This window comes from Hyla sarda, chromosome 11, assembly GCF_029499605.1.
Source record: "Hyla sarda isolate aHylSar1 chromosome 11, aHylSar1.hap1, whole genome shotgun sequence".
NCBI classification, from domain to species: Eukaryota; Metazoa; Chordata; class Amphibia; order Anura; family Hylidae; genus Hyla; species Hyla sarda.
The window spans coordinates 59757956-59773055 of NC_079199.1; the positions used below are offsets into that span (position 1 = coordinate 59757956).

The 15100-nt window shown below is 44.8% G+C and overlaps 1 protein-coding gene across 2 annotated transcripts in view; it reads left to right on the forward strand.

Moving 5' to 3' along the window:
• The first annotated feature begins 612 nt into the window (after nucleotides 1–612).
• Nucleotides 613–15100, forward strand: part of ARHGAP11A (Rho GTPase activating protein 11A) — a 60733-nt gene continuing 46245 nt past the window's right edge. For both annotated transcript variants that reach the window (XM_056547306.1, XM_056547307.1), the window contains exons 1-4: nucleotides 613–1151; nucleotides 5934–6004; nucleotides 7916–8012; nucleotides 14501–14757. In XM_056547306.1, the coding sequence (XP_056403281.1) occupies nucleotides 1017–1151; nucleotides 5934–6004; nucleotides 7916–8012; nucleotides 14501–14757 (560 nt within the window). In that variant the 5' untranslated portion in view covers nucleotides 613–1016. The remainder of the gene's footprint in view (nucleotides 1152–5933; nucleotides 6005–7915; nucleotides 8013–14500; nucleotides 14758–15100) is intronic.

Genomic DNA, 15100 nt, shown 5'->3' on the forward strand with positions numbered 1-15100 from the left:
CCCTGTATGAACCCCGTGCATCTCTGCTTCCCTGTAAGAACCCCATGCATTTCTGCTTCCCTGTATGAACCCCATGCATTTCTACGTCCCTGTATGAACCCTGTGTTTTTCTGCTTCCTTGTATGAACCCCATGCATTTCTGCTTCCCTGTATGAACCCCATGCATTTCTGCTTCCCTGTATGGACCCTGTGCATTTCTATGTCCCTGTATGAATGCTGACATAGAAATGCACAGGGTTCATACAGTGATACTCTTGTCCTCATGTCCTGTACAAACCCCATAAAAAAGCAGAAACCAGCCTGTGCAGTTCATCCTCCCCCTTGCAGCCCGAGGAAACCTGCGTTATACACAGCACAATAATTATATATATATACACACACACAGCACACTGATATAACTCAGCCCTGGTTTGGATACACTGGCATACACACACAAAAGGGACTACAACTCCTGGCATGTGTCATTCAGGAGTCTCCCCCCCCTTCTTCCACACATAGAAATCATCCCCAGTCTGCGACGTCCCCCACCCCTTATCCCCAGCCCGTGCAGTATGTCCCACCCCCAGCTCTAGCCTCGGAAACCTTCGGAGAGCTGAGGGGAGGAGCGGTCGCAAGTTTCACGTCGACATTTATTTTTCTTGATCAGGCGTGTGCCGGGGCAGCCCAGTTACTACGGAAACGCAGGGGGCCTAGGATTTGAACTGGCGCTGACCAATCAGAACGAAGCAGCTGAGAGCGGGTAGAGAGGATATGGAGTGAAGGGAGACAGAAGAGGGGAAAGAAAGTGAGATGGCTGCGGGAAGTGAAGGGACGGGCAGAGGGTTACGTGTGGGTGCTGTGCTCTGAGGGGGTATTGAATGTAGACTGGAAGGGCATCTGTGAGGGATCGTTGTACTGGGCACGAAGTGGTGCAGAGGGCATTGGGAGGTCTGTGTGCGGAGACTGGCTGTCATATAGGACGTGCAGTGTGAACGCTGAGGTAGAGTGGGTTCAGGCTGGCAGTGCCCCATTGTATAATGATGAAGCAGACTCCTGACTATCACAGCCTGGCACGGCTGGCGGTTATCCAACACCTCCGATCCTATGGCATCAAGATAAAGCACTGGAACAGCAAGTCACGGGCTGAGCCCGGAAATGGGGGCGTCCACACCGTAAGTATGAGGGGCTGCAAAGTGTCTTATTCCTTGTTACAGTGTGTGGGTATTGGACCTGATGCCCCCTGTTATGATGGTTATAAACGTGCCCAACATATGTCTTGTGTAGCCTGCCATATGTTCTAATCAGCCTTTTTAGAAAGGGGGGGGGGGGGGGCGCAATGGTTTGGCACAGTCCTTTTCTGCATCAAAAGTGTTCAACTGCATATGGAAGATTGCCAAATTTGTTTGTTGACTATGGTTGTTTGGTTAGGTCAGTGTTTTCCAACCAGGGTGTCTGGGCATGCTGGGAGTTGTAGTTTTGCCACAGCTGCAGGCACCCTGGTTGGAAAACACTGGGTTAGGGGTTTAGCTGACACAACTGGTGTCCATATGTTGCGAGTCCATGCTACCTCCAACCTTGCTCAAAGAACTGTCCGTGCTCACTCCAGAAAGTTATAATAGCCAAAGTTACCACATACAGTGCAACTAAATGCCAACTTTGGCGCACAACAGTGTGTACACTCTTGTATAGAGACGATCAAATCTGTCAGATCAAAATTTCACACCCCAAAATTTGATTTATTACAATCTGAATTGTTTGTGATTTTTTTGAATTGGTTTTGTTGTTGTAGCCCTTCCCCCTGTTCCAGTATACAGGAGCAGGGACATCTGTCTCTCTGATGAGGGTCTTTGCTCCTGTACATACTTGGCATGAGCAGTCTGGCCCTTCTGATCTGGGACTCAATCCAGACAGGTGTCGTACAGATTCACCTATCAGACCCAAAATGAGTTTGCTGTTTTGTACTCTTGTATATAATGTGTGTGTGTGTGTGTATATATATATATATATATCATACATACACACACACACAGCTGATCTCTGTGCGATTACAGGAATGTTTGCTTGTTTTTCAGTTTTTTTTTATTTTTTCTTTCTGTTTTTTACATATTCTGCAAGAAAACCTTGTCCCCAGGCAAACTGCGGTGTGAGCTCTCTGGAATGTATAACATGTAGTACAGCATTTTGTGCACTCTGTGCATCAGGTCTGGACCTGCAGGCATAAATGTACGGTTACCAATAGGAATCTGCTTTACAGAGCTGCATTAGGTTCTTCAGAGATGATCCAGTAGATTTGCTCAATTCCTATTAAAGAAAATTATCAAATATGTTTCTGCAGCCCTGTCAGTAAAATGACACAGCACTATGATGGATCCCAGTGGGGTCTGTCAGCACCATTGGTGTCCATCACGTGAGAGATCAGAAACGAGAAGTGCAAACACAGATATGAACTAAACCATGGGCCCATTCATATTATTTTTGCCTATATACTGGCACAGGTACACGGTGCTTTTTTTTTATCCCTCACAAAATAATTGGACAGAACATACTCACTTGTAGATGACATTTAATCATACTTGGGCCCACAATAATATGCTGCAGTATACATAAGCGTTCTTTTTTTTTCTTTCTTCTTCAAATATGCGTCATATTAGGGCTGGGCGGTATACTGGTTCATACCAAATACCGAAATTTTTGTGCTGCAAGATATGAATTTTAACCCATACTGCAATACCGGTTTGGCCCCTTCCCCCGGGAATGAATGAATTATCAGCCCAGCGCTGTGCTGTCCCCATCGGGGAACTAATCATATGTGGCCTGCGAGCTCTGTTCTGCGCCCCCCCCCCCCCCCAAATTATCAGCCCAGCGCTACTATTCACATGTCACCCGCAAGCGCTGCCCTCCTGGTCCTCCTGTTTGTTGCGGCCGCCGGCGCTGACACTCTATACCAGTGGTCTTCAACCTCCAGATGTTGCAAAACTACATCTCCCAGCATGCCCGGACAGCCAACGGCTGTCCGGGCATGCTGGGTGTTGTAGTTTTGCAACATCTGGAGGTCCGCAGATTGCAAACCACTGCTCTATGCTATATCCCTATGCCCGGGCTGCAAAAGGTGAAAATAAACTTTAACTCACCTTCCCCGTCAGTACGGACTTGCTTTCCAGGGAATGGAACGTCGGACAGCCGTCAGCCTATTGCTGCGGCCGGTGATAGGCTGACGGCTGCCGACGTTCACGTCCCCAGCGTAAGGCCGACGTCGGAACATGCGTTAGTTTATTTTGTTTACCTTTTGCAGCCCGGCATAGGGATACAGCATAGGGATACCGCACAGTATAGAGTGTCAGTGGCGGCAGCTGCAACAAACAGGAGGACGAGGAGAGCAGTGCTTGCGGGTGACATGTGAGTAGTTCCCTGATGGGGACAGCGCAGCGCTGGGCTAATAATAAATTGAGGGGGTGGGGGGAATACTGTTATATTCTGTGGAACCGCCATAAGTTAAAATACCTCGATACACATATTTGGCCATACCGCCCAGCCCTACGTCATATACCAGTACTTATCGGCACACAAGCGTGGTAATAAGCCCTTAGAAGCAATACCTCCAGTAATGTAGAATCATATGCCAAACTTTTTGTCAGATTTTGTACTAGAGCCGGGGAGATTGATCAAAACCTGTCCAGAGGAAAAGTTGCTGACTGGCCCATAGCAACCAATCAGATCGCTTCTTTCATTGGCCTTTTTAAAAATGAAAGAAGCAATCTGATTGCTATGGGCAACTCTGGACAGGTTTTGATGAAACCCCCCCGAGTCTTTATTGACAGTGCTTGAGCCTGTTTGAACTCTCTAGTATTGCAGCCAAGCAGCTCTGTCGCCCTGTGTGATCATTCAATCCTAGGACGGTAATTAAATAAAGCATGCCACAAATATCTTGTCAGTCATATGAAATCTATCAGGAAAAAACCTCTGTATGCCTTCATATACAAGCAATGGCATACACATAGACGCTATATGCCCATAGACATCTATAGTTCTCAGCTTATACAGAGCTGTATTACACCAGTGTATATGATCCTAGTCTTGAATTCCCTCAGCATGCTTGTTTTCAGCTCAGACGTAATTCCAAGTTGGATCCACTTCTCCACAATCTCAATGAAATTCTGCTGCTCAGCGCACACAACGAAGGTTCTGTAGCGAATGTCCAATGTGGGTCCGGATTCCTCCAAAAGAATGAACATTTTCTTTCGGCGAGTTGGTAATAGGACTTTGAATTGCAGGGGTTAGTTTCTGCTGAAAATTCTGGCAAAATAAACCCCAATTCCTTGCAGCACAGATTCACAGCAAGAAAATTCTACACAGAAAGGCGCCCTACATGTGCTATTTTACCGTATATACTCGAGTATAAGCCGAATTTTTCAGCGCAATTTTTCGTGCTGAAAACCCCCCCCTCGGCTTATACTCAAGTGAACTCTCCGCCCTCAGTGGTCTTCAACCTGCGGACCTCCAGATGTTTCAAAACTACAACTCCCAGCAAGCCCGGAGAGCCATCGGCTGTCCGGGCATGCTGGGTGTAGTAGTTTTGAAACATCTGGAGGTCCGCAGGTTGAAGACCACTGCCCGGGCCTTCGTCTTCATCCAGAAACCCTTCCCCCCCCCCCCCCCCCCTTTTAGTTTTGTACTCACCTCCGCTCGGCGGGACGTTAGGGTGAGCTGGTCTGGGCCATCTGTGCTGCAGGGACCGTCCGGGGGGAGGGATAGTCGTTCCGGGCTGTCCATCTTCACCGGGGGGGGCCCTCCTCTCCGCGCTTCGGGCCCGGCCCCGGAATAATGACGTTGCCTTGACGCCGACGCACAGGGACGTTGCTCATGAACATCGTCAAGGTAACGTCATTATTCCGGAGCCAGGCGCGGAGATGAGGTCCCCCCCGGTGAAGATGGACAGCCCGGAACGACTGCAGCACAGATGGCCCGGACCAGCTCACCCTAACGTCCCGCCGAGCGGAGGTGAATACAAAACTAAAGGGGGGGGGGGGGTGTCTGGATGATTACGAAGGCCCAGGCAGTGGTCTTCAACCTGCGGACCTCCAGATGTTTCAAAACTACAACTCCCAGCATGCCCGGACAGCCGTTGGCTGTCCGGGCATGCTGGGAGTTGTAGTTTTGGAACATCTGGAGGTCCGCAGGTTGAAGACCATTGTTAAATCAGACATTGACAAGCAGTGATGATGAAGGGGGTGGTGTGGGATGATGACAGGTGGTGATGATGAAGGGGCCTCGGCTTATATTTGGGTCGGCTTATACTCGAGTATATACGGTATCTCTAGGAGGAACTAAGAGTCCAACCTACATGAAGCTCGCCAGCATGTTGAATGTATGAAGGGAAGACATGGGTATAACTAGTGCTAGCCATAAGCAGGTCAACAACATGTCAGCACCATCTTTATTACCAGCTACAATGAGAACTCAGCCAGACCCAGCACAATAGGTGTGAAGTTCACAGGGATGTAGGGTTACACTTCCTGTTACAGGAAATGGCTGAAAAGTCTCTTAATAAATTGAATAGATTTATAGGCCTTATTTGTACTTTCTCATGGATATTAGATGTTGTGACACGAAGTGGATCCTCCATTAACCTGCTGAGTTGTATAGAGGTGTAATGTGTCCCCAAGAGAGTGATCACATGATATATATAGAGCTCATTACCAACCAATTTTGATCAATTATATTGCAGCCTTTAATAGTCATATGAATTTTTGACAGTACAATAGACCATTTTGTCCTAAGATCCTGCATGAAGCCATGTGTGACTACTCAGCTATGGGAAGTCTAGTACAATAAATATACTGTCTTAACATGCTCATGTGATTTGTATCTGTTTCATCTGTTTTTGGCCTTCAGTTATACTTGCTCGGAATATTTTTGTTTAGTATCACTAAATTTGTTGCTATGTTTTTATTTAGGGTAATATATTTGGAGCACCTCTTCATACCCTGCCACAAGTGAATGTTCCATTGTATGGAAATATACCAGCGTGAGTGAATTATTTACCAAATAGTAGTGTTATTTGGGTTTCTTTTCAATGTTAAGAATTTATTAACATACTTTTTTACAGAATAAGATTAACATTTGATTGTTTAATGGTCAGATTTTGGCTACACTATGACAGCTGCAAAAAGCACAGGTCAACTCAGTGTGTTGAGATGCAAGAGCATCAGATGGACAGTTAGGGTGCATGCACACTACGTTTCTTAAGATACGGGACCGTATATGGCTGGGGAGAGGAGGGCGGAGAGTCGGGGGCGGGGCAACCGCACGCTGCCGTATGCGGTCCCGTATCTAATGTATTTCAATGAGTGACCAGAGTGAAACGCTGCCTCCGGTTGGCTCCGTTTTGGCCCATATACGGTTTCCCGACCGGACCTAAAAACGCTGTTGACTACGTTCGTAGGGCCGGTCGGGAAACCGTATACGGCCCAAAACGGAGCCGACCGGAGGCAGCGTTTCACTCCGGTTGCTCATTGAAATACATTAGATACGGGACCGCATACGGCAGCGTGCGGTTGCCCCGCCCCCGACTCTCCGCCCCCCCTCTCCCCAGCCGTATACGGTCCCATATCTTAAGAAACGTAGTGTGCATGCACCCTTATTCAGATAAATAAAGCCTGCCTGCGTCCCACCTTTATGTCTCTATTATCACCTACACATATGAGATTGGCAATCTTACGCCTCATACATAATAAAGTGCGCACGTAGTGCACTTCATTAATTCAGGGGGACCATAGCTCTCTGTTCTCCTGACCAATGGGAGAGGATGAACCCCCACCTAAAGGGAAATTCACCTTTAGGGTAGGGTCACACATGCCTTTTTTTTTTTGCTGCGTATTTGCTGCTGGTTATTTTTCTACCTCTTGAAGTCAATGAGTAGTAAAATCGTCTGCAGAAAATATGCAGCAAAGTACAGCATGTGTGCCCCTACCCATAACCTATTGGGGACACAGGGCGTATGCATGTGGACAGGTGAGTGTTTGCCTGACACTTCGGTCATTTCGGAGGACACGCCCCCTTTCTCAAGTGACCCTATTGTGCACCCATTACATAGCATTCATCTCTCGCGAGCGCTCATTTCTGAAAATGAGAGATTTCATTAAAAAATATAGGTGCGTACATGCTTCATAATTAAAAACATTCCATCACAGCAATATTAAGTTAGATGTTAACAACAACTTAAAAAAAAACTGAAAAATTGCATAACTCGTTGAGCCCATCTGGACTCGGCGAGTTTAAAGGTTTCTATCCAATACACTTCTCATTGTAGTAGTTTTCTTTTTAATTTTCTTTTGACTCACCTATCTATTCACTGTGGGTGAAGTAACTTTTGTACATTTGTACGTTAAAATAATGGAGATTGCTCCGATTTTGTACTAAGAAGTAGAAACATCTAAAGCATTTCTTAAAAACGCATATTGTTGTCAAGTGTGAATTACTTCTTATTTTGGATACGTCTTTTAAACTACAATTTCAGACACTTTGCTCTCATGTGAAAAATCCACACACTACTCAAACATGCTATGTGTTATCCTTCTGTCAGATACTAGCAACCCTGTTTATCAGTACAGATAACACAATGAAAAATATGTGGCTGGTTAGTGCACAAGGCAGCTCTGTATCTGTATGAAGAAACATATGCTGCCCAGAAAATGTTCTGCTAAGTACAGTACGAATGTTGAGAAAAATCCATACGTGTTTCATTAAGGACATGCTACATTTTTCTCTGTATGTCATGCATTTCACTCAATATATTTCTCAATTGCCTTTATTTTGTCCACTTAAACCATGGATTTTTAGCACAAACCATATTGAAAAATAAAATGGTCAGGAATTGGTGCATATTTATTTGAAATTTTATTTGTGTGAATTGTATATTGTGCCTTCTGTACTTCAGGTTTCTTGTTGTTGTGTGCAAGTACTTGGAGGATAATGTACACACTGAAGGACTTTTTAGGAAATCTGGATCTGTTTTGAGGCAAAAACTTTTAAAGGTAGGCATGGTTTCTCAAGCTGAATGTGCAAACTATAGTTTGGTATATACTTTTCATATAGTTTGGTATATACTGAATGAATCTACTGTCTATTAATAGTTTTCATGAAAAATCAAGATGAGGATCTTGATTTTTCATGAAAACTATTAATAGACAGTAGATTCATTAACCCCTTAAGGACTCAGCCCATTTTGGCCTTAAGGACTCAGACAATAAATTTTTACGTTTTCATTTTTTCCTCCTCGCCTTCTAAAAATCATACCTCTTTTATATTTTCATCCACAGACTAGTATGAGGGCTTGTTTTTTGCGCGACCAGTTGTCCTTTGTAATGACATCACTCATTATATCATAAAATGTATGGCGCAACCAAAAAACACTATTTTTGTGGGGAAATTAAAACGAAAAACGCAATTTTGCTAATTTTGGAAGGTTTTGTTTTCACGCCGTACAATTTATGGTAAAAATGACGTGTGTTCTTTATTCTGAGGGTCAATACGATTAAAATGATACCCATTATTACATACTTTTATATTATTGTTGCGCTTAAAAAAAATCACAAACTTTTTAACCAAATTAGTACGTTTATAATCCCTTTATTTTGATGACCTCTAACTTTTTTATTTTTCCGTATAAGTGGCGGTATGGGGGCTCATTTTTTGCGCCATGATCTGTACTTTTTTTTGATACCACATTTGCATATAAAAAACTTTTAATACATTTTTTATAATTTTTTTTTTTTTATAAAATGTATTAAAAAAGTAGGAATTTTGGACTATTTTTATTTTTTTTTCGTTCACGCCGTTCACCGTACGGGATCATTAACATTTTATTTTAATAGTTCGGACATTTACGCACGCGGCGATACCAAATATGTCTATAAAAAATGTTTTTTACGCTTTTTGGGGGTAAAATAGGAAAAAACGGACGTTTTACTTTTTTTATTGGGGGAGGGGATTTTTCACTTTTTTTTTACTTTTACATTTTTTTTTACACTTGAATAGTCCCCATAGGGGACTATTCATAGCAATACCATGATTGCTAATACTGATCTGTTCTATGTTTAGGACATAGAACAGATCAGTATTATCGGTCATCTCCTGCTCTGGTCTGCTTGATCACAGACCAGAGCAGGAGACGCCGGGAGCCGCACGGAGGAAGGTGAGGGGACCTCCGTGCGGCGTTATGAATGATCGGATCCCCACAGCAGCGCTGCGGGCGATCCGATCGTTCATTTAAATCGCGAACTGCCGCAGATGCCGGGATCTGTATTGGGGTTAATGGCGGATGCCCGCGAGATCGCGGGCGTCGGCCATTGCTGGCGGGTCCCTGGCTGCGATCAGCAGCCGGGATCAGCCGCGCATGACACGGGCATCGCTCCGATGCCCGCGGTTATGCTTAGGACGTAAATGTACGTCCTGGTGCGTTAAGTACCACCTAACCAGGACGTACATTTACGTCCTGCGTCCTTAACCTCTTCAGGACATAGGGCGTATGGATACGCCCTGAATCCCGAGTCCTTAAGGACCGAGGGCGTATCCATACGCCCGTGGGAATTCCGGCCCCCACCGCTAGCCGGTTGGGGACCGGAGCCGGATGCCTGCTGAAATCGTTCAGCAGGCATCCCGGCATATCGCCCAGGGGGGTCATTATGCCCCCCCATGTCGTCGATCGCCGCAGATCGCTGGACAATTCAGTCCAGCGATCTGCGGCGATTCCGGGTCAATCGGGTCTCCGGTGACCCGGAATTACTGGCTACAGCCAGAGCCTGCAGGGGTGAGGTGGCACTGGTGCCACCTCACGATCGCCCTGATTCGTCGGCCGGATTACCGGCCGACCAATCAGGGCGCCTGCTGCGGGTGTCACTCCCGCACCCGCTCCGCCCCTCTTCCGGAGGACGTGAGCGGGTGCGGGAAGACGACCCCCGATGCTGGGGACCCCGATCCCCGGCGCCCCTGTTGGGATCGGGGCCCCAGGAGCAGCTGCGGCGGCGGAGACGACGAGGGACTGACCTGCAGCGTCTGGATCGTTGGAGGTGAGTGACAGCCTCCTGCTGTTGCTTAGCAACAGCTCCCAGCATGCAAAAAGGGCATGCTGGGAGCTGTAGTTATGCAACAGCAGGAGGCAGACCACCACAACTCCCAGCATGCCCTTATGGGCATGCTGGGACTTATGGTTTTGCATCTGCTGGTTGCATAACTACAACTCCCAGCATGCCCGTTGGCTGTCGGTGACTGCTGAGAGTTGTAGTTTTGCAACAGCTGAAGGCACACTGGTTGTGAAACTCAGAGTTTTTTTTTACCTAACTCAGTGTTTCACGACCGGTGTGCCTCCAGCTGTTGCAAACTACAACTCTCAGCAGTCACCGTACACCATGCACCGTACATGCTGGGAGTTGTAGTTTTGCAACAGCTGGAGGCACACTGGTTGTGAAACACTGAGTTAGGTCACAAACTCAGTGATACATAACCAGTGTGCCTACAGTTGTTGCAAAACTGCAACTCTCAGCAGTCACCGACAGCCAACGGGCATGCTGGGAGTTGTAGTTATGCAACAGCTGGATGTCCCCCCCCCCCAATGTGAACGTACAGGGTACACTCACATGGGCGGAGGCTTACAGTAAGTATCGGGCTGCAAATTTGAGCTGCCGCAAACTTTCTGCTGCAGCTCAAATTGCCAGCGAGAAACTACTGTGAACCCCCGCCCATGCGACTGTACCCTAAAAACACTACACTAACACAAAAAATAAAATAAAAAGTAAAAAACACTACATAAACACATACCCCTACACAGCCCCCCTCCCCAATAAAAATGAAAAACGTCTGGTACACCACTGTTTCCAGAACGGAGCCTCCAGCTGTTGCAAAACAACTCCCAGTATTGTCGGACAGCCGTTGACTGTCCAGGCATGCTGGGAGTTTTGCAACAGCTGGAGGCACCCTGTTTGGGAATCACTGGCATAGAATACCCCTATGTCCACCCCTATGCAATCCCTAATTTAGGCCTCAAATGCGCATGGCGCTCTCACTTTGGAGCCCTGTCGTATTTCAAGGCAACAGTTTAGGGTCACATATGGGGTATCGCCGTACTCGGGAGAAATTGTGTTACAAATTTTGGGGGGTATTTTCTGCTTTTACCCTTTTTAAAAATGTAAAATTTTGGGGAAAACAAGCATTTTAGGTAAAAAAAAAAAAATTTTTTTTACATATGCAAAAGTCGTGAAACACCTGTGGGGTATAAAGGTTCACTTAAACCCTTGTTACGTTCCCCGAGGGATCTAGTTTCCAAAATGGTATGCCATGTGTTTTTTTTTTTGCTATCCTGGCACCATAGGGGCTTCCTAAATGCGGCATGCCCCCAGAGCAAAATTTGCGTTCAAAAAGCCAAATGTGACTCCTTCTCTTCTGAGACCTGTAGTGCGCCAGCAGAGCACTTTTCACCCCCATATGGGGTGTTTTCTGAATCGGGGGAAATTGGGCTTCAAATTTTTAGGGGTATTTTCTGCTATTACCCTTTTTAAAAATAAAATTTTTTGGGGAAAACAAGCATTTTAGGTAAAAATTTTTATTTATTTTTTACATTTGCAAAAGTCGTGAAACACCTGTGGGGTATTAAGGTTCACTTTATCCCATGTTACATTCCCCGAGGGGTCTAGTTTCCAAAATGGTATGCCATGTGTTTTTTTTTTTGCTGTTCTGGCACCATAAGGGCTTCCTAAAGGTAACATGCCCCCCAAAAACCATTTCAGAAAAACGTACTCTCCAAAATCCCCTTGTCGCTCCTTCCCTTCTGAGCCCTCTACTGCGCCCGCCGAACACTTTACATAGACATATGACGTATGTGCTTACTCGAGAGAAATTGGGCTACAAATACAAGTAAAAATTTTGTCCTTTTACCCCTTGTAAAAATTCAAAAATTGGGTCTACAAGAACATGTGAGTGTAAAAAATGAAGATTGTGAATTTTCTCCTTCACTTTGCTGCTATTCGTGTGAAACACCTAAAGGGTTAAAACGCTGACTGAATGTCATTTTGAATACTTTGGGGGGTGTAGTTTTTATAATGGGGTCATTTATGGGGTATTTCTAATATGAAGACCCTTCAAATCCACTTCAAACCTGAACTGGTCCCTGAAAAATACTGAGTTTGAAAATTTTGTGAAAAATCGGAAAATTGCTGCTGACCGTTGAAGCCCTCTGGTGTCTTCCAAAAGTAAAAACACGTCAATTTTATGATGCAAATATAAAGTAGACATATTGTATATGTGAACAAAAAAAAAATGTATTCGTAATATCCATTTTCCTTACAAGCAGAAAGCTTCAAAGTTAGAAAAATGCTAAATTTTCAAATTTTTCATCAAATTTACGGATTTTTCACCAAAAAAGGATGCAAGTATCGACAAAAATTTACCACTATGTTAAAGTAGAATATGTTACGAAAAAACAATCTCGGAATCAGAATGATAACTAAAAGCATTCCAGAGTTATTAATGTTTAAAGTGACAGTGGTCAGATGTGCAAAAAACGCTCCGGTCCTTAAGGCCAAAATGGGCTCCGTCCTGAAGGGGTTAAAGGGGTACTCTGGTGGAAAGCTTTTTTTTCTTTTAAATCAACTGGTGGCAGAAAGTTGAACATATTTGTACATTTTTTTCTATTAAAAAATCTTAATCCTTCCAGTAGTTATTAGCTGCTGAAATTCCTTTCTTTTTGGAACACTGATGACATCAGGAACACAGTGCTCTCTGCTGACATCTGTGTCCATTTTAGCAACCATGCATAGCAGATGTATGCTAAGGGCAGCCTGGTGGCTCAGTGGTTAGCACTGCTGCCTTGCAGTGCTGGGGACTTGGGTTCAAATCCCACTAAGGACAACAATAAATAAAGCGTTGTTATTATTATTATAACGTCAGCAGAGAGAACTGTGGTCGTGATGTCATCAGAGAGCATTCAAAAAAGAAAAGAATTTCCTCTGTAGTATTCAGCAGCTAATAAGTACAGGAAGGATTAAGATATTTTAATAGAAGTAATTTACAAATATATTTAACTTTCTGCCACCAGTTGATTTAAAAGATAAAAGGTTTTCACCGCAGTGCCCCTTTAAGTGCTTTGTTGTAAGAATAAGTCAGCACAACTATTAGTTATGATAAAGTGTTGAAGATCTCCTAGATGATGCTATATTCCTAGTAAGTACAGCAGCGTCATCATGAGGACAGACTGAGAATATAATTGGAATTTTTTTTTTTAACATATTGGGGAAGATAAAACCTGTCCAGAGGTAAAGTTGCTGAGTTGCCCATGGCAACCAATCATATCCCTTCTCCATTTTTCAGAGGCGTTTTTAGAAATGAAAGGAGCGCTCTGGTTGCTATGGGCAACTCAGCAACTTTTTCTCTGGACATGTTTTGAAAAATCTCCTCCATTAACCCCTTCATGCAGAACACCGTATAAATTCAGCAGCTGCGTACTGAGGGACTGTAAAGCAAGATCAGGATTTGCACTCTCTTCATATTCGGTCACTGCTATCAACAGCTGGTCATTTAACCCTTTTAGACTCTGTGAACAGTGACAGGGGAAGTGACAATTGCTGAGGGTTTGGGGGGGCCTTTATTTATAAACTTCATTAAAGGTGGCCAACTCCTTGCATGGAAAAATCTTACCCGGACATAGTCTTAGTGTAGGGTCACTCATAACTGATCTGATGGTGACCTGACCCTATAGTGTGGCTCTAGCTGTTACCACCCCCCCCCCCCCATTCCCCTGTGTTCTGCTTGCAGCAGCAATCTGCCGCTACGAGCAGCCTCACAAGTGTGCTTGGCCACTCCGTGATGTCTGAATACACTGCGAGTGCGTGTGGCGACTCACGGGTCCCTGTGTGACTGCTCATAGCGTCGGATTGCTGCTGAGAGCAGGACACAGCGGGGGGGGGGACAGCTGGAGGCACATATAGGGTCGGGTCACCAGCGGATCCGCAGTGTAAAATACGCTGCAAATCCATTACGTGTGACCCTATCCATAAATTAGAGGGGCAAATATATCTGCAACAGTATCAGGAAGTATAACTTTACTGAGAGAGTAGTGGATGCATGGAATAGCCTACTGCAGAAGTGGTGGCTTCAAATACTGTGAAGATTTTACAACTTGGCTCCCTTCATTTCAATGGAACTGAGCTGCAGAGCCATACCCAATTTGGAGACAAATGGGGAGCGGATTTTGAAAGAAATTAGCTCTCATTTTCAATTCCTTTAAGCATGCCTGGGATAGACATAAGGCTATTCTTCATATAAGATAGGGCCAGAAAATATTCATAGTATTTAAAATATTGGGCAGATTAGATGAGCTGAATGGTTCTTATCTGCTAACACATTCTATGTTCTAAGTTATTTAAAGAAAACATGAACTGAATTAGTAGGTAACCAATAATTTATTTAATAATAATATTTATATAATATATATAATAATGTTATTATTTGCATTTCTCATGGCTTTCTCTAGTCAAAACTGGAAAAAGGGGAAGATGGCCTATCGGAAGCTCCTCCTTGTGATGTCGCTAGCATCCTCAAGCAGTTTTTTAGGGAATTACCAGATTCTATACTGCCTGCAGATCTTCAGGATGCTTTTTTCAAGGCTCAGAATTTAGGAAGTGTTGAGGAGAGGATTTCTGCAACCATGCTAATCTCCTGCCTATTGTCTGACCAGACAGTATCAATCTTGCGATACTTCTTCAAATTTCTGCATTCTGTGTCTAAGAGGTAAGTAAAAGCATTTGTTAATGAAGGGCCTGGTGCCATATTTCTTTTAAATAGTTACTGTCATTCAAATTAATTGACATGTTGCATTGACATGTCAAAAGTTAAAGGGGTACTCCGGCCTTAAGATATCTTATCCCCCCTATCCAAAGGATAGGGGATGACATGCCTGACCGCGGGGTCCCATCACGACTCCGCCCCCGTGTGACGTCATGCCCCGCAATGCGTCTATGGGAGGGGCAGTTACGCCCCCTCCCATTGACTTGCATTGCGGGGACGGGGCGTGACGTCACACAGGGGCGGAGTCGTGACGTCACGATACTCCGGCCCCGTAGTCGTGACCCCG